Below are 21,200 nucleotides of genomic sequence, written 5' to 3'. Positions count from 1 at the left end.
AGTAATAAGTAAAATTCCATATTTGAGAAATTTAGTTTAACATATTGTTTTAAATAAAACTTAAAAATCGAAAAATTCGAATGAAAAAATATATTTAGTTGTAGATTATTTTTTACGTTTCGTTGGTTGGTTAAGAAGGTCTCTAGTTTAAAACAAAGCATAATTAGTTATTAACGAAGTTTATAATTAGCCGAAAGTGAGCAGTATATACAGAGCCTCTACACCGCCGCGGGCAAAGCTTATCAAATATGTACCTACCTACCTACCTGGCAGCCTCCTGTGTGCCGGATTTATTTAGGGTATGCATGAGGGTGCGATTTAAATTTTAAACGGATTGCGCCCTTGGATTTTGGACCTCCGAACTCCGTTATGTTTGGTAAATCTATCACTACAACAGGCTTCGCCAAATTTAATTTTAATGCCCACCTCGATTCGATTATTAATAGGTGTTTTACTCAATGCTGTGGGGATAAATACACGTACTTGAGGGATAAAGGGCTTATTTGATAATTAGATTTTGAATTTTGAAAATGAATGTTGAGCTATAATTAAAAGGTTTTGAGAAGATGTAAATAATAAACATGCGAAACATTTTATGATTCCAATAATCTATGGTCTTCACCCGTTCACAATCTCAAACTCCAAAATAGATAGGTAGGATTTGTAAGCTGATAATGTAATTGTGATAATTATTTAAGGTACAAGTCCAAGATGGGCTGCAGACCGCAAACTGCAAGTGACAGCACTGGTGTCTCTGAATCGAAGTAAACTTAAAAGTAAAGCTGCGATGGTTCTAAAGACGCCATGGTCTGAGACTAATTAGAACTATCAAAGCCGTTAAAGCAGTCGTAAAAAATATGTTACGAATGATGTTATACTTACTGTTTTTAGTGAAGGTGACGATTTTGAGCACCTTTCCGTACCGCTGGAAGATTGAGTACAGCACGTCCAGGACTATCGGGTACAGCATGTGCTCTATGATAACTCGCAGTACTGTGTTTGGACCGCCCTGCAACCAAAATTTCACAATATTGGAGTCAAACTTCAAGTATTATGATATACTGTAATAATACTACTCTTATACAGCTTAAGCATTTGCCTCAACAACAAAGTCCAGATTAACAGAAATCCTTTAGGGGATTGATTCTTTTTTAGTGTTCCCTCAAAAACTACCTATAGGTATGGGTTGTACAGAAACACACTTTGTACAAAAACTAAACTTTGATCAAGTATATTTTACCTACAGAAAGGGTCAATAGAAGCTTCCGAGGAGTGTTTTCTACAATCTAAATAATACTCGTACCTAAAGAAAAGCCTTAACTCACTGACTAAGTCATCAATGTCCAGCCCAAACCTTTGAATATAGAAAGCTAAAATTTTGCAGAGCTTATCTTAATATTGTTAACAAGGAACCAGGCCGGATCTTTCAAAATTCCCACGGAATAGGGAATACAAATTATCGCTGAGTGAAGCCGTGGGCGGTCGCTACTTAGAAATATACCTAATCTTAAATGTAAATTCGTAAGTGTAGGCGAATTAATATCGTCACAAGAACACACCAAAACAATAGGTCGCTAGGCGAAGAAGCTTTACCATGCAATTATTAGCACCTTGTAGGTAGTTGCCAAGTATTTAGCAGGGGCGTCTTATGCACTAGTTTGCATAATAAACACTCTTTGCATGCAGTTCACAAGCTCTATCAGTCTGTATCTTGGCCTCAGCTATTCCCTTAGGAACTAAAATCTGATTTACGGAACGAGCTTGTAATATTTAAGATGGTCTCCGTAATCAGCTTTGGTTCGGTTTTGTGCTAAATAGATAATCTCCTTTACTGTACGTCGCCCTAGGTAACGTTAATGTACGATTTAATACCTCAAATGTAAGGCGGGCTATTATCTTGATGTATTATGTTATTAAGAGCCTAAATCATATTTGATGCTCATTTACGGAAAGAACGAAAAAATATATTTTCGGAAAGTATGTTATTAAATTCTCGGAGACATTCTAGATAACTTAGTATCGTTTTCTTTATCGACCATACATTCATCATTTATTACTTCGGAAGGTATTACATACTAGACGATACCCGCGACTTCGTCCGGGTGGATTTATGTTTTTTTTAATCCAGTGGGAACTCTTTGAATTTTCGCGATCAAGAGTAGTCTATGATGTCCTTTCCCGAGATGCAAGCTATCTCTGTACCAAATTTCATTAAAATCGGTACTTGCTGAATATTATCAGACATATTTTGCCACCAGTTTAGAATGTCGCAGAAAATTTAGCCCAAAAGTTAACGATTATTATGAGGGATTAGCCATAATAACTAGGACAGACAGGACGGTATAAAATTATATCGCTATTATTACATTCGGTTAACCTGAACAAACCACACATTACTTAGTTTAGGTAGAGTACAGACTTCGACAGTCATCTTACAAAATAACATATTAATATTGGCATCTAAACAGTCTTTATAAAAAAAGAGACTGCTACAGACAGATAATAAATAATTAATATTGACGTAACGTTGCCCGTTCAGAATTCGTATTTCAGAGGTTACTAATAAGGTAGGTAATTAATTATTGTTAATAGCCTTAATTAAAATCTTTCTGAGCTTTTCCTCTCGTTCTTTTCACTTATTGTAATTATAATTGTACCTACTTAATAATTAATTAAATCATAAAGTCTGTCGTGGTTTGCCCGGGGCTGATAAAAGATATTATACCTATCTATCGAACCTTGAACGATTGCTATTATACCTAGTTATTTTTATAACTCTCCTTTTTTAATTTAATTGGTATCGCCAAAATTGATTGAAGTTTTTTTTAATAGAAGTAAGTAGGTACTCGTAATGTTTAAATTAATTGTTTTTATTGTTAGGGTGCGTACACACTCTACCATGGGGTTAGGTTGGATCGGTGTGCACTGTGTATGCACCATTACGGGTCGTGTATTTAAATTATGCTCTGCCCGGAAGAGCTACTCCAAATCAGAGTAACCTAAATTATTTATTTATTGCCTGTTGTGTTGACACTTTGTTGAACAAGGCCTCAGTCCTCCATTTATTCCCGGTCTATTGCAATTCGGGGCCTAGTCCTTTTAAAGTATAAATCTATCGAGTCATGGCCGTTAACAAAACGGCTCGATCTTTTTTGCATTTTGCACCGTACGAACATTACTTAATGAAAAATTTACTAACGTATCACTAAGAATATTTAGACTGTGAGGGCCAACCACAATTCTGAACGTTTCATTATTTTTTAAATATGTACAAATACAATCGTCGCTAATGTAGAAAAGTTATTCAAAAGTGGAACGAATTTCAAAATAACTTTTCCAGATTAGCAAACAAAATAGATTTTTCCGCGCAGATTGAGATACGCGCGAACGATAAAAAAAGCCTTTCCAAGATAGTGAGATGAAAAAGCTATTTACACCAACCTGTATTTCTGTTCCACCATTGGCTGGTTGAAGGGCCGCGCCCGCGCCTGCCACTAAAGCCGCGCCTGCACTATTTGAAATTGCTTGCGCAGCCTGAAGTGCCGCCTGCGCGGACGCTGACTGTGAACAAATTTATAACTTTACCAGTCTAATAAAATACATAAGGGCTTTGTTTGTTTAAATTTGAAATGAGTATACTTTTTCCAGAATAAAAGCTTGTTCATCTCATCGCTCAAACTATCACCGATAATAGAAAAAGTCTATTTTACATTTTTATTACTTTAGGTACCTACTATATGGTCAAATTTTACTAGCTTTTATTGATAAAAATCTTCAGGATGCAAGATATCTCTATGCAGGTCAAGATGGGTTTTGCGGTAGAGCCGTGAATAGAATAGGGGAGTTACACATGTATGATTTCATCCCCACTCAGATATTACTAAAATAATATTACGCATCAAATATAATAACGCATCAAACAACTGAAGAATTAAAATACAAAACGCGTCAGAACTTCTATAGGGAGCTTAAATCACAATAAATAGAGTAAAAGGCAACCCCTGCACGTGGTGCCGTATGTGCTAGAATCTAGAGCGCTTCTCAGAAACCGTAAACCTTCTTTACAAATCACTCACTACAATAGCGCCACAGCGGATCACGTCACAACTCTGCAACATTATTGCAGGAAATAAACCACATTAGGGTCACGTAAAAAATAAATATGCCACTTTGGACTTAAGAGCCAGTGCATGCCAGACCTTCGTTATTTTATTAAAGCTGAAAGTTTCTTTGCGTATTGTCCCCAACACTGCGAGGAACGTCTAATTGGATCATGGTGGCTTTGGGACAGGTAATTAAGGCGTAAAAAATCTTTGTATAAAGTCTATTTTTTATATTTTCTTCAAAATAGTAATCATGAATGCATTGCCAGACAATTAGTATCATGGGAACCCCCAGCCAGATACCCTTAAAGTTAAAAAGCTTAAGGGTGTCTCTGGCAGGCGCTTGCTACGACAATAAGTGAATGCATGACGTGATTTTTAATACTATTCCGATGGAAACATAAAAAAAATAGAGATTTTATACACCTTTACTACCCGTTATTCCCCAAAGCCACCATGATCTATACAAACATCCAAGCAACCGTTCGTCCCAGTGTTGGGAACTATACGCAGAGAAACTTTCAGCTTTTACAAAATAACGAAGGTCTGGTATGCGCTGGCTCTCTCACTCTAAAAGTAGGACCACAATAGGACGCAATACGAGTTATCTTGCGCGCACCTTGGAGTGTGCAGAGACCAGTAGATAACATTGACCGGCTCAGACAAAGGGACATCATAAACTTATTTTGTATCGTCGGGAAATCCACTACTTTGTTAGGAAAAAGGGGCTTCGAGATGACCTCTTACTGCGAGCGAATAAAATAAACCTCTTGTGTATAGACACGTCAAGTATTTGCTTTATGAGACAAAAGTTACATTACGTCTTTATTTGTACAATAATAAGTATAATAAAAATCGCTCTCCGATAATAATTGTATCTGTCAATAGTGGTTTCAAAATGAGATAGTCGGTTGTTCATTTCGCAATAATAATTAAATAACTTTGATCTTAATTGATCACGGATTCGATAATTTCCATAAATCCTAAAGCTCCACAAACACGGATGTAACTACAATTTCAACCCCCTATTTTACTCCCTTAGGGGTCAAATTTTCAAAAAACCCTTCTTAGCGTCACCTACGTCATAATAGCTATCTGCATGCCAAATTTCACTCCAATACGTTCAGTAGTGCCAGCTGTGCGTTGATAAATCAGTCAAATCAGTCACCTTTTCCTTTTATATATTTAGATAATGAAACACGATTCAGTAAATTCAACAGCCACTTACTGTATCAATCCTACTAAGTACCTATCTAATCTTGTCCTTTGATTTCTTAGAAGGCGTAGAAACGATTTAATTCAAACCATTTCCCTTTAAACATTGACTTCTATCTCCGCAGTTGTCTCTAGGAAAACATCTACAGTACCTAGCTTCAGAGAAATAATTATATAAAATTATATTTGAGATCCGATAGCCTGAACAAATAATCGCATGATTCTAGCTTAGATACCTACTGGTTCTTATTGAATTTTTTTTTTGTAATTTAGTGTAGGAGACACCATCAAAAATTAACAGAATCCCTTAGAATCACTTCCGCTGTCTGTACTTATAACTTTAGTAATAAAATTGGTAATTAATTTTAGCGTTTATACGATCGTGTTTTCCATTATAAATATACAAGTTTCCGGCTGTACTTACGTGGTTAGTCGACATAAACCCGATTAGTTTCGAACCCATCCGGGGTCCTTTATCACTGGGACTCAGCTCGCGACGCGGCGCGGTTGACACTGCGTGTTGCTCGGGCCGCGGCTCGAGCTGAGTTTCAGTGATAAAGGACCCCGGATGGGTTCGAAACTAGTCGGGCTTACGTCGACTAACCACGTGAGTACAGCCGGGAACTAGTATATTTATAATGGTAATTAACTGAATAAATTTCCATATTTCCAATTTTGCATTTCCGCTTTTATAATAAAAATGCTTGTAATTATTATAACGTTGTTAAAATACCTACACGAAAGTAGGCATATTCGTATTCACCGTCAAAAGTTTTCTATACATTTTTAGTGCCACACCAATTTGATGTAAACTGATGCTGAATAGACGTGCCTTTGTCACAAAGCCATGTTGACATCGCCTTGAAAAGTCGAAAATTTGCAAGCTACCTGACCATTGATATAAAGCACAAAGTGTTAAAATGACCGACGTTTAAATTGGGCGAACGTGCTGTGTAAAATAAGCCGTCATGATCGCACAAGCCGGGGCACTCTTTGATCCTACATTTTCACATGGCTTTGTGCCCGACGACAAGCTGACAAGCGTGCAGGCCAGACACAAAAATAAGGCTTTAACCATGTCACAGTAAGCCTGCCGTCGACGGCAAAGGCCTTGGTACAAATTCACGTTGACTTTACCGTGCTCTCCGCCCCTTTCTTTACGCCCCCCGTCCTTTACGAGAATAACTCAATACATGAGAAATTTTCATTTTAAATCATTATCATTTTAAGACCACAGAAAATGCTTTAGGTACATACATATTTTAAGTGTTATCAACATCATCATGATCAACCCCTTGCCGGCCGGCCCACTACTGAGGACAGGTCTCTTCACAGAATGAGAAAGGTTTGGGTCAAGGTCTGCCACGCTGCTGGCCCAGTGCGATTGGATTTAACTTGAGAGGCAATAAACTCCAAATAAAAATCGGACGCTCAAGACCGGGTCAAGTGGGCAGCAAAATGTAGGAAAGTGAGCCCCACCTAGTTGAAACAACGCTAATTTGAAGAAGACGAAGTCAAAAATAATAATAAAAGCGGGTTGAAAATATAGTATCTAAATTACGCTAAGTAACAGCAAAATATATCTGTAACTAGCAGACTTAAAATTCAAAAGAGACCGTTCAAACATTAAGGTATTACAGTGTGACACGAATAATTGAAGTTAAGAGTTCTTGAATAATATTTTTCCAATACCGTCGGTCGTCTAAAGTGCAGTGGCAAACTGGAGTTATTTAAAACGGTCTTATTCGAAGGACGTGCAATCTTTCAGCGCGACCACTAGCAGACGTCGGAGCGACAAAATAACGCCTTCCGCCATTGGAGACTTTTATTCAGCCACCACAAAAACCTTTTGCGTCGCATGATTGATCAAAGCCCAGCATTGAATGTACGAGTTTTAAAATGCATCGGTGCTCAATAAAAGTATGAATTTCTGGGGAAGGTATAACCTTCTACGTTAACTTTCCAACACTTACACCTGTGCTTTTTATGTGAAATTGTAAAGCTAGTGTTATGTAGGTGAATTGAAAATATTTTTGTTAAATCAAATTTCGCTCGTTTATTTATCCGTACAGAGGAAATAGAGATTCTTGAGCAGATTTCAGTTCTACGGTACCTGGGTAAAGATAACATACAGTCCCCACATAAGCTGATGTTAAAACAGCAATACGTGTTTATTTTGCTTATTTTATTTGGAAAGTGCGTAAACCGTCTTTGATTCTAAAATAAACCAATAACATATCATGTCTATAGATACCTATACAATAATACTATTACATAGTACGCCAGATTTGCGATTAACAACGTGTTTTTTAAGCAACTTGATTTTTGCCTTTTTAGCGCTGATCGCAGCAATGAACGTCATGTGAGCGTACTCGGAACTAAATAATATATTAGTGATGTGAGCCCTATGTCAACACGATGACCAATTTTGACACAAAGTGTCAATTTGAATTCCCAGTACGTTCGGTAGGGCGCTATAAATCGGCACAAAAAATAACTGACATTTTGTATGGCACAGCATATCTAGATTTCTGTGTGTGGTCATGTCACATACACTACTGGTAAAACATAACTAGAACAAACTAACACAATTTAGTTGTACATAAATCACATAACGATAACAATGTCAAGTCTGTCTGTTCACCCAAATCCCTCATTATAAGTTTTAATAGCGCAAGATACAAAGACATTTGAGTTATGTGACATCTTCTAAGTATAAAATGACTACTATCTTTACTTAAAATAATATAAGATAAGAGGTTTTGTGTCCTCAAAATTTTGAATGATTAAGACACTTAAGCAACAATTTTTTTTAAATGAAATACCTATTATACCTATATCTACCTACTAGCTAATGCCCGCGACTTCATCCGCGTGGAATTAGGGTTTTTGAAAATCCCGTGGGAACTCTTTGATTTTCCGGGATAAAAAGTAGCCTATGTCACTCTCCAGGTCTTTATCTATACCCATGGAAAAATCACGTCGATCTGTTGCACCGTTGCGACGTGATTGAAGGACAAAGCAACAAACCAACAAACAAACACACGTTCGCATTTAGGGTACTAATTTGTGTCTACATGGGAGAGTTTTCAAGACTTGAGTCCTAATTAGACCTTAAGTCACTTAACTAAGAGTTAAATTTTATAATTGTAATCAAATTAAATAACCTTATTTAACGATCTTGATTGTACACTGTTATAAGTAATTAATTAATTATTCTGACTAACAAAGATAGGCTACAAACTAAAGTAAGTACTAAGTAATTCAACAGCAATTCCGAGAAGTCGTGTTCTTATTTCCTAACTGCTATCAGAATTGGAGCTTCGTTCAAAGCGATTTGCAATATTGCCGAATAATTATATTACCAAAAAATAAACCGTTGGAATTCATTAACGAGGGATGTCAAAAGTGAAATAATAATAGAAGATCTGTCTCAGAAATTGTCACGAAAAATAAGTCCTTGATAATGTTAAGGAGACGTTCCCGCAGGGCACGAATCACATCATTATGAAATATCGTTTTGAGGACTGAGGAAATGGGACTGACAAAGAAATGTCAAAATACCGGAAGAATATTTTAAAATAAATATATAATTTTATAATTTTGAGATTGCATCGTCTACCTAATTTTTTCATAGTTATTATGATAGTAAATATATGTTTGGAACCCAAAATGCTTACTTACATCAAAATATGGATGATACGCGACAACCTGAAAGAAGCACATTTTATGTTATTTATTGGAAATTCCAGCCTGCAGGGTTAGTAGGTACGTAGGTTTAGTGCACATATAACAGACATCCTTCATTGAAACTATCAAATTAGGGGTCTAGGTCCTAACATTGATCTATCTAGGTATTATTGACTGCGAATTTATCAGAATAAGCAGAACGAAGCTTGCTTACACAGAGTCTTACTTTATTTTTTATTTTATTTTATTTTATTAGACATGTCAACGATAAATTGTAACAACATTCACAACCATTAAAAACAGGTCACAAACAATTCCAGTACTACTACAACCATCCATTATAGGCATACTATACAGCAAACTTTTAAAGTTTTAGCTGCAAATCTCATACGTCAAAAAGCGCCTTCATTTAATGATGACCAAGTGATGACCAAGACGAAAGTTTGACTTAAAACTATGCCTATTGGCAAAAAAAGTTGTTGGCAAATTTTGTCGAAAACTAGTATGATGACAATTTTCTTGTAAGTGTAACGGTGAGTTTGCAATAACGACGATAAAAACAAAAACAAAAACTGTACAAGTTTTCGATTTTTAAATTTAATTCTTTGAATAACTTGCAAATTTTCTGTAAAAATTACTATGGCACTTATCCTGCGGATTATTTTAAAAACATCTACGTTTCGTTAGCTATCCATTGGTACAAAAAAATTACAAAAAAAATCGTAAAATCAAGACAAAATTACACAACAAAGAGACAAGGTAGAAAATTCTAACAAATGCTATTGCCAAAGAATTAAATCAGAATCTATGTAAAAACGAGTTTAATGCAAAATCGTTAAAGATTATTTTTAATGAGGTAAAAAGGTAATATAAAATCAGTCAAGTGCGAGTCGGGCTCGCACACGAAGGGTTCCGTACCTTCGTACAAGAAATAACAATTTTTAATGTTTTTTTTAATTTTTATGGCAGCCATTCTGGAATTTTTAGTATTTGTTGTTATAGCGGCCATAAAAATACACATTTTGTGAAAATTTCATGTTCGTTCGTCCGTCCGTCTGTCTGTCCGGCTGTCCGTTTGTCTGTCAGTGGACTGTATCTCGTGAACCCTAAGACGTAGAGACTTGAATTTTTTACAGAATGTGTATTTTAATTGCCGCTATAACAATAAATACTAAAAATTACAAAATGGCTGCCATAAAAATTAAAAAATAATTTAAAAGTGTTATTTTTTGTACGATGGTACGGAACTCTTCGTGTTCGAGCCCGACTCGTACATGACTGATTTTATGTTACCTTTTGACTTTATTAAAAATAATCTTTAACTATTTTGCATTAAACTCGTTTTTACATTGATTCTGATTTAATTCTTTGGCAATAGCACTTGTTAGAATTTTCTACCAGGTCTCTTTGTTGTGTAATTTTTTCTTGATTTTATGATTTTATTTGTAATTTTTTTGTACCAATGGATACCTAACGAAACGTAGATGTTTTTAAAATAATCCGCAGGATAAGTGCCATAGTAATTTTTACAGAAAATTTGCAAGTTATTCAAAGAATTAAATTTAAAAATCGAAAACTTGTACAGTTTTTGGGCTGTAATTTTAAAATGCTTGAAGTTTTTTTAGTTTTATAACTGTTTATTATTAACAAGGATATGTACTAGCAAGAAATAAAAAAAAAAATCTGCTGAAATACATTGTTCCTTTTTTTTATTAATTTTTAAAGTGGCAAACACCCTTTTACCAAGAAAAAAATAAAAAAATGAATAACTCGAAAACGATACACTTTCGCATAAGCACTTTAGGGGTCATTTGATAGCTAATGTCCTGTACTATAACCCCTTAACGGGATCGTGTCCTATTTTCCTGTAACCCTGTATATATTTAACCGGGGGAGTTGCCAAGGTAACGAGTAATATGCGGTAATTTCTAAAATCACATAATTATAATCTTAATAGTCAAACAGACAAACAGATAATAGACAACTAGTTGAATCCATTTTCAGTTTAATCATCACATTAATTAGCCATTGTGTTTACTCAGACGCTTGTTTGCATTGTTGACAATCCGATCAAACAACTATTATACTATTGATTAATAAACAATGAGATAATTATAATCATAACTCGTGTATAATTGCCTTTAATGAATATATTTGGCTCGCTTTCTATGTTAGTGTATCAACTTATCTAGTTGCGAAACAATGATTAAAATAATTCAGACGTAGTGTTAGCTGTATTAAATTTTGCTATAGTTACGGCTTATTTCGAATTTCATAGGTTTTAACTTTTTTATCTAACACTCGGGCGGATTTGCAAAATAAATGAAGTACTTAGACCGTAAACGTAATATTAATCGACTTCAACAAGTAAGTACAAGATTTTAGGATATTATGAAGGCCAGAAATTCTCAATTAACAGCAGATAAATCACTTTTATTAGTACAATAGTTTAATAGGTTACTTAGGCGCTCCGCCTTTAAGTCAAAGTAAATAAAGTTTAGTTTCAGTTGTTACAAAGAAAGACGCCACGCTCCGGCTTTATTCCGTTCTGTTGGTGTGCGTTGCGCATGAGGATGGATGAAGATGGATGCGAGCTTATTTGGAAAGCGTTTGGCAGTTTTGATTAAACTAATCGGTTAACACGACATAGGAACGCTAGATCGCTTAGCAGGTCTTTGTCTTAGTACCTATTAGATAATATATCTACGCTCTACTGTACTTTACTCTCCTTGAGTGAGTACAGAGTACCATAAAAATTGAGTTCCAAATATAGTTATCATTTTCAATAAAAATACTCTATTATGTATACTGGATTAGAATATTCCATTTATAAGACGTAAAAGCTCCATTTCAATTACAGTAATATGGTAGTCACAAACATTGTTTCAGGGTAAGATCTGAAAAATGTGTTATCTTGTTCAAAAGCTGCTTACCTTTGTTCACTAAGTGTTTTCTGTTCATAATAATATTTTATGTATCTCCTCTTTTTGATGTACCTACTTATCAATGTTTTTACTTTGTTTGTTCGATAATATTATTTTTTGTTTTTAAACGACTTTTTGTACTGTTTGTTATTTTCTTATTCGTGGGCGCTACGGTCTTGACAGACTGGTATGCATGTAGCATGGATGTAGTATTATATCGTTTCGCTGCAGACTGGACGTGGTCATTATTAGAGCTGTCACTCGCTTAACAATCCGTTTCCACTCTTTTTTTAGCCATGTTAATCATGACTAATATTCCCCTCCAATTAAGCGTAAAGCTTGTGCTAAAAGTAGGTACGACAAAAGTGCAACGGATGGAGATTGAACCGCCGACCTTTCAGATTTCAGTCCGCTCTTGTAACCGTTGAGCTATTGAGAGTTTAATGTAATTAAACATCACCATAATACATGATATTCTTTCTAACATTCTGAGCTAATAGTGATAATTATCTTCTTAAATATTTCAGGTAGAAGGCCAATTCATCGTGAAGCCAACAAATGGGAGCCATTGAGCGGCCCTCTCGATTATTTCAAGTAAATGTTATGAGACAACAAATGATTGAAGGGTATTTTCTATAGGTTTCGCAGATAAATGAATCTAATTTAGCGTTTTAATTAATCCATCCATTCATTCGTCTCGTGTTACAGAATTTAACGATTTCCTTCTATGCTACATATTAAATAACAATATACCTACCTATTTAGTATAGTAGCTCGTAGCTTTAGTTTTAAGTTTGCGTAATAATTATCACCACTATTATCTTAGAAATCCAACATCTGACCATCAAAAAGAGTTATTAATTACCTATTTTGAATAAATCATTTGACTTTGACTTTGACTTATAAAGCATATACTGTGCTGTGGCTTAGCTATGTACTAAAAATTGCAACAAACAAAATGATTTTAAGAAACAAAATTACGATATGTACAAATTAGGAAAGCTGATGTCAAGATATTCAAAATCAGGTTCTTCTAATTTTTCGTTAACTTTAACTTTGGCTAGTTACATGTTATATGTATTGATTTTGTTAATTACACAATCCCGTGTCAAAATCTAAAAATAGAAGTTTGTTTTTCGGTCATTTAGTTAGGTCACCATAGGTAACTTTTGTCTGGTGGGAGGCTTCGGCCGTGGCTAGTTACCACCCTACGTGCAAAGCCGTGTCGCCAAGCGATTTAGCGTTCCGGTACGATGCTGTGTAGAAACCAAAGGGGCATGGGTTTATTAAAAAGTGCCATACCCCTTCCAGGTTAGCCCGCTTCCATCTTAGACTGCATCGTCACTGACCACCAGGTGAGATTACAGTCAAGGGCTAACTTGTATTTTAATAAAAATAAAAAATAAACTTTATTTAAATAACCAACACTCAACACATTTTATGCATAACAGTAATAAGCACTATCCAATTACCTACTGCATTTTCTCAGTTAGATTAGACCTAATAAAAGTTAGAAAAAGTGCTCATATAAAAGCGGCAGACACTAGTAAAAGGGTTAATTTTTACTGCTGTGAAGACGTTGAAAGGCGTTAATTTTATACAAGCCAGCCCCGTGAAAAGGGCATCCGAGTGAAAAAAACATAAATTACCCTATAATACTCGTTTCAGTTATATAACATCCAGTAAAATATACAGGAAATGGGTTGCCGAAATGTAACTTCTTGTGAAATCATGCTTTTTAGTTGTTTATCGAGTTTTAGTTTAAAAAAACAATTATTTTGACAAAATGGCCATACTGGCAGATTCTCTAGCCAGTCCGTCTTTAATATATGACTGACAAGCTTATGCACGCGACTTCGTCCGCGTAGACTACACAAATTTCGAACCCCTATGTTACCTCCTAAGGGGTTGAATTTTCAAAAATACTTTCTTAGCGGATGTCTAGGCATCATAATTGCTATCTGTAAGCCAAATTTCAGCCCGATCCGTCAAGTAGTTTGAGCTGTGCGTTGATAGATCGATCAGTCAGTCAGTCACCTTTTCCTTTTATATATTTAGATTAGTCGTCCAATAAAGTGAAAAAAAAAAGAAAATTAGTTAAAGAATGTTTCGAACAACAAAATCAATATAGATCGTAGGGTACGTAACCTAGATAGATCCTATTATACGAATAAATAAATCAATACAACTCAGTTTGAGACACATTGTGGTAATTCAAAAGCAGCTTTTGGTATGTATATTGTGGGCTCTCGATTCCCTTTCGAAAGATTATACATAATAGTTTGAGTGCAGTTCGGGGCTTCGGGCCACAGAGGGCTTCCCCCATTGGTAACGGCTTTAATACTCCATTTCATATTATTGCTGTGTAATCCTTTTGTAGTAGTAAAAAGCTAATTGAACTATTGTTATGTAGTTAGTTATAAACCGGACAGTGTTTCAATATCACAATGTATAATTTGCTCTTAGACTATATAACATATTATAAAGCGATATGTATGAATATGTATAAAGTATGAATTATACCCACTATACCTTCATCATGATCAACCCACTACCGGCCCACTACTGAGCCACGTCAGAAGTGAGAAGGGTTTAGGCCATAGTCTGCCACGCTGGCCCAATGCGGATTGGCAGACTTCACACACCTCTGAGAACATGGAGAACTCTCAGGCATGCAGAACAGGCACTACCTATACCTCATATGATTTTTATTACCATTAATTGGTGGCCTAATGACTTTAAATAAATAATCTGTATAGGTAGGTATTTAAAAGGAAAAGCTGACTGACTGGTCTGCCAACGCAAAGCTCAAACTACCGGACGGTTCGGGCTGATGCAGATAGGTATTATGACGTAGACATCCGCTAAGGATTTTGAAAAAACTCCTAAAGGGGTAAAATACTGGTTTGAAATTTGTGTAGTCCACGCGTACGAAGTTCCAGGCATAAGCTAGTCTACACATAAAAGCAGTACCATGACTGACTGACAGACAACACACGGCAGACCTGGAGATTTGAAAGGAGGCAATGTACCTCGAGTACTCGGAGCAAGGACGTGTGGCCTAGTTGAGACAATGCATATCAATCAATAGCGATTCTTAAGCAACGTTGAGCCAAGTCGGTAACTAGATGGGAGACCGATCTTGTAGGTCTGAATTTGGCATTATCGTCACCTTTGTGTCTCGGGGAGCACGTTTTAAGCTGTCAGTCCCGATTATTAGCGCTAACATCTGATAATAACTGTAAAACCCAAAAGTTGAAATCTTGTTCCCTTAGTCGAGTTGTATCTATTCATAAAGATCTGGTAACCCAATGCATTATTATCCCAAGAGAACTCTTATCACTACACAATTAATGGAAACTACTACCCTCTGTAGTGTGAAACGACTAAAAAGAAGAAAGGAGAAGACCCTAGAGGTGCACTACGGAAAGATTTTGAGAAATTCCAACGGAACCCTAAAAAGGAAATCCGCGCAGACAAAGTCGTGGAAATAAGGTAGCATTAAAAAAGAGCGTCATCACATCGTTTCTAAATGAAGCATTTGTCCTTGTTAAAGGAAAAAAAGTCCTTTAATTTTTAGGGTTCCGTACCTCAAAAGGAAAAACGGAACCCTTATAGGATCACTTTGGTGTCTGTCTGTCTGTGTGTCTGTCAAGAAACCTACAGAGTACTTCCCGTTGACCTAGTATCATGAAATTTGAAAACCGTGAATTTAGGGTTAGATCGCACAAAAAAAAAAATTGTGGTCATGAACTAATAATTGTATTTTCAATTTTCTAAGTAAGTTAATTATATCAAATGGGGTATCATATGAAAGGTCTTCACCTGTGCATACTAAAACAGATTTTTATTTATTTTTATGTATCATAGTTTTTGAATTATTCTGCAAAATGTCGAAAAAATACGACTGTAGTAGGAACCCTCATTGCGCGAGCCTTACTCGCACTTGGCCGGTTTTTACTTTTGTTGTGAGTATAATATTGATGCTTAAAACGCCTTCTACTCTGAACAAAAATCAACCTGTGTTCTGAATACAAAGCATTACAAGTAAGTATAGTCCTTAGGAATAGAGACTTGGGATTCAAACGCGCTTGAAAAGCAAACTTGAAAAGGTATTAGCGCGCGGGTGAGATCGTTAAAGTTTAGCTAAATCCTTGTTCGATAAGCGGCCAACCAATTAGATCTTACGTTATAGGATTACAATCCTAATCCATGCTAGTGTTATACCTAAAAACGAAAGTGTGTCTACTTATCTGTCTGTCTGTTAGCTTTTCATGGCCCATTTGTTAACCGATTTTGACGTTATTTGGTATAGATATAGCTTGCATCCCGGGGACTGACATAGGTTACTTTTTGTCTCGGAAAATCAAAGAGATCCCATGGTATTTTTATTAAACCTAAATCCACGTGGACGACCTCGCGAACATCATATGATTGGTACAGAGATAGCTCGTATCCCGGAGACAGACAGTTACTTTTTATCCCAAAAAATCAAAGAATTCCCCCGGATGTTTAAAAACCCTGAATTTACGCGGGCATCATCTGGTTATAGTCCGTACAAAATGACTTCTCATGCTCCTTTTCAACTCTATGGGTCAACTGTCAAGTCAAAAGTATGGTTCACCTTTAAAATAAGGACTAAAATCGTACTTGTGACATGAAATTTGACACATAAATTTAAAATGACGCGTGAGAAGTCAATTTTTACAAATTATACAAATAAATTTTGACGTCTCTGGCACGACCATCCATGGTGAATTTTGGTCCTTGGTGATACCAGTTCGATATCAACGCTAAACGATTTATTCTTGCATAGAAACAAATTGTCTTGGGAAGCGACTGGGGATTTTATAAAAGCTGCCATTCTAGTATTTATAGGGTAGGTAATGTTTTTCCATCATAGGCTACGGGATCACTTTATTATATTTTTTTATATAAAACATTCTTGTGAGCAAAATAAGGTTTCCGATCATTCTCGATTCTTAAGATATAATCGACTAAAACCCTACCAGCTCGATATATCTCCAAAGCATTGTACAGTACGCGACAGGTCGAGATGGCAATCGGGGAGGGAACGCCCCGCACACCCGCACAGCTCCCGCGCTAACCCAGTGCGGGCAAGCGTGGATGACGTGCGGGTCTTTGGGTCGTCCCCCGCCTCGTACCCCGATTGCCATCTTAATCTACCGCGGACTATACATGACGGAGGATGCCTTCCTAGCATGGCGACTGTGAGTTTCAACACTGCGAAACGAGTTCTTTGTGTCCTACGTTATAAGAAAAAGTAGGTAACAATAGGTAACAACATACCGCATTGCTGTGAGTTTGGTCTGTTTTAAGCTCCTTGTGGTTGGAGAACTGCACGTAGACGGCGCGCCCGCGCAGCTGTGCGACGCATCCGCCAAAGTACGCCACCATCGCCACCGCCGATATTTCTTCCGCCATCTCCAAGAATGCCTGGTGAGAGAAAAACGGTCAAAACTTAAAAAAAGAAAGAACATACCTAAAGTACCCAACAGGTCGAGATGGCAATCGGGGTATGTGGCGGGGGACGTCCCGCACACCCGCACGTCAACCGCACTCACCCGCATCGGGTTAGCGCCAGGCTGTGCAGGTGTGCTAGGCGTTCCCTCCCCGATCGCCATCTCGACGTATCGCGGCATTTACAGCTTTTAACTGGGAACACGTCTAGAAATTTAAATAAACCATTTCAAGTTCACAGATTTTAAAAAGTCAAGTTCTGTCTTTGGTTGAAGGTTAAAGATGGCCGAGAAGACAGAAGATGCAGCCAAAAAGAAGATTCCACCTTTCGTCTTAACAACGCACATTAAGAAGTGAAGCGTGAAACGTTTACTTTAAAGATGAAAGAAATTCTTGAAATAATTGAATGCCAAATAATAACTACCTACTCCTATCCAAAAAACACAACTTTTGAAACAACATATTTTAACAAAATTTTAAGTTTCATCCAGTTGAACTTCATTAAATTTAGTTTTACTTTCTCAAACGTTGTGAAGAAAACGTCTACTCATCCATACTCAGGTTTAAGTTTCTTTATTCCAACTTTATTCCATTCTTCGTCAAGCTGCGTCATCATAACTACTTAAGTTATGAAGTTTGTTTTAAGTAGTAAGAAGGATCCAAGATTTCCAAATTATAAATCTCTAAAATAAATCCATTTAATTTAAAAGTAGATAGATGTAGAACTAGATATATAATATTTTACATATCTACTTCAAATAAAAAGCTTTAGTATACAAGATATAAATAAAGCCAGGTAAACCTCGTACAAAGAAAGAACATAAATTGAGTACCGAGTGGGTCTCCTACGACAACTATCACCTAATCTAATCGAATACCGGGAGTCGGGACTAAAATATATGGGAATGAAAGATGACGTGTCGAGAGGTCTCGCTCCGCGTATGTCGTACCCATATATTTTATTCCAGGCGACGGTAGGTGTCATCTAATTTACTAGGATGATTGGTGGTAGTTATACTTCGCAAATGTAACGATAATAATTTTCTAATATGATCCATATTAAAAATAACTGATTAGTGATTATGAAGAAAAATATGGAAGGAACACCAGTATGATAATGAATGAATGGAAATATGCTTCAACAGTACCTATAGTACGCGACAGGTTGAGATGGCATTCCGGGTGGGGACGTTCCGCACACCCGCATACCCCACGGGCTAACCCGGTGCGCGCGAGCGTGTGTGACGCGCGGGTGTGCGGGGCACCCCCCGACCTCATACCTCGATTGCCATCTCGAACTGTTGCGGACTATACACCAATACAAAAAACAACTACGAAAATCAATAAACAACAGAAACAGATCCACATTGCAGAGGATTTAATGACAAGGCGGCAAGGATTAAAAGTTGCAGTACTTCAGAAACAAAAATAGAGCATCGAAATCTCCAGAAAGAAAGTTTGAACTCTCAGTTTAAACGTACAAAATGCAAATATGTTTCAATTTAGTTGATTACCTATTATTGCCTATTACCGCAACAAAATTAAACTCTGGAAAGCGAAAACACTATTCTACGTTTGACACTGAACGTGACGTAAATGGTTTATGAATTTCCAGGTATTTCGGGCACTATTCTGCGAATGAATACATCGCTAAGCGATGTTAGCATAACGTGCCGGTAACAAGGTTTTGTCTCTGTGGCGCCCACGGTCCGCAATTAATCGGCTCTGATGGACTCGGCCATACATAAACTCGGTGCTCAAACAACAGGACTGATCCCTTACATGGACACTGCAGCCTGCAGCCTTGCAATAGTGCCCTAAATGCGTTATGATTTCCACGATCATTTTACAGGGAAAATTTAGCATGCCCACGTCCTATTTCATATACGCGGTACGCGCCATTCACGACCGCAGGATCCTGCTTTTGGAATTTGAACATGGCAGACCAACGTGCAAAATACACCGGTGTAAGCCCGTGTAGTAAGCCGCAAATTAAATAGAATTTGTCTGGTGCTAATTAAAAAACAAATACTTAGATGGTGAAAAGCGAGAGGAACTGGGAAATTTAAACAGACTGTACTACCTTTGCCGCAATTATGCTAATAAGACACCTTCAGTAAATAACGCAAGGACTTTTTGATTTTTTTTAGTGTTTTCTCTCTTACCGTTATTGGCGAAAAACTTTTTTTTTCCTACTCTTAACTTTTAGAACACAATGATCTCCTAAGGAGCTCATGTTTATCTAACCAGATACCAATTTGATATCGATGGTATCCCTATACTAATATCCAATATTACTATAATTCAGACAGTTTGGATGTTTGTTTCTCCTTCACATCATAGTAACTGAACTGATTTTGAAGGAAATTGAGGTAGCTTTTAGCCTGAATTAACACATGGGTAGATTCTACAAGGCTATTTAAGGAATACTATTTATCATGGAAATCTAAAGAGCTCCCGCAGGTTTTTTTTTAACCTTTAGAAATATAAACGAAATATGGTTCGTCAAATAGGTATATTTTTATAATTTTATAAATAGCAATGTAATTTTTATTGTAGGTACTTCACTTCACCCTTTTAAAAGATGTGGCATTAAATCTACGCGTCGTTTTCAAAGTCATAAAAATCCTATACCGACAGTTTAACCTGCTCTCCGCAGCCATCAAAAATGTCCGCTGCCTATAAAAAAATGGGTGACCTTTGTTTAAAAAAATAAGCATTTCACTTTTCGTGTCCGAATAAAATTGCCTTTGATATTATAAATTGAACTGATTCATAAATCAGATGAAACGTTAACCTGAGTGAGGGCGTACAAATTAATGGGAACATGGCTGCCACGCAACGCTCGCTCATAAAATAGTGTCAACGGCTCTTCGTTTTAATCACCGAGAGTGGAAGCGATTGTCCGCACCCATTCACATCGATGTTTGCCTACCTCTCGACAGATGCCGCCTTTGTAACTGGACGCTCCCGAGCTTTGGTTACCGTCAATTGCGATACTTTTCAGCATTCTCTTAGGGCCCATCAAAGGATCGAGACCTGTTCAGGTTAAGAGTGCTTTATATCGAACAGTGCCGATATGAATAGCGTGACGTAGACCGCAACAAAGAATTTCAGTCGACACCTTGAAAACGTCCTTACCTCTTATTGCGCTGAGAATTGAAAACAAAAATTGTTGAATACGATCACAGGGTAATAACATAAAAATGTCGTCCATTAACTGATTCAAAGCTCCCAGATTTAAACAAGAATGAGAAGCGACCCCACCGAGGGCAAAAATAATAACAGCGATGACGTGACAACACTAAAGATATGGAGGTGAAAGCACATTTAAATTTCATTGTGCTTGCACTCTGAGGACGGAAATGAAAAGATACAGAAAATTTCATAACAAACAGCAAGCTCGTGACCGTTCATAAAAAAGGGATTCGACTTGTTTCTCTTGCTGAAGGAGAGATTGTTTTTCTTCACGCCACGATATATACGGGGTGGATGTCATACAGGCTATTTATTAGATGGGATAACATTGTCGGGGCGTCTGTCCTATGCCTGCACGTAATAAGATTTCTTTTTTTATTATTTTACTTCCCGGCTGTAAACTAACTCATTTTTAATTTGTCAGCAGCGACTCGTAAATTCCGAGCTGCACGTGCTTCAGAGCCTGTTTCGACGTAAAACAGGCAATAAAAATGGCTGGATGTCGTCTTAAACTTGTTCGGACGTAATTCTCTACCATATGATGTTACGAACTAATGCGACATATCGTGGAATTAATAGTTGCGTTTGG

At 36.7% G+C, this 21,200-nt stretch overlaps 1 protein-coding gene across 15 annotated transcripts in view; it reads right to left on the bottom strand.

Annotated features, from left to right (window-relative positions):
* Nucleotides 1-21,200, bottom strand: part of heph (polypyrimidine tract-binding protein 1 heph) — a 554,552-nt gene that overhangs the window by 43,690 nt on the left and 489,662 nt on the right. For 11 of the 15 annotated variants that reach the window (XM_069498752.1, XM_069498753.1, XM_069498751.1 and 8 more), the window contains 4 exons: nt 17,243-17,389; nt 9,003-9,029; nt 3,442-3,561; nt 883-1,009 (listed from right to left, as the gene is read on the bottom strand). In XM_069498752.1, coding sequence (XP_069354853.1) covers nt 883-1,009; nt 3,442-3,561; nt 9,003-9,029; nt 17,243-17,389 — 421 coding nt within the window. The remainder of the gene's footprint in view (nt 1-882; nt 1,010-3,441; nt 3,562-9,002; nt 9,030-17,242; nt 17,390-21,200) is intronic. The other 4 variants (XM_069498755.1, XM_034968312.2, XM_069498760.1 and 1 more) reach the window with 2 other exon arrangements.

Source organism: Maniola hyperantus, chromosome 5, assembly GCF_902806685.2.
Source record: "Maniola hyperantus chromosome 5, iAphHyp1.2, whole genome shotgun sequence".
NCBI lineage: Eukaryota > Metazoa > Arthropoda > Insecta > Lepidoptera > Nymphalidae > Maniola > Maniola hyperantus.
Note: the sequence above shows the minus strand (reverse complement) of the source record. Positions and strands in the feature narration are given on the sequence as shown.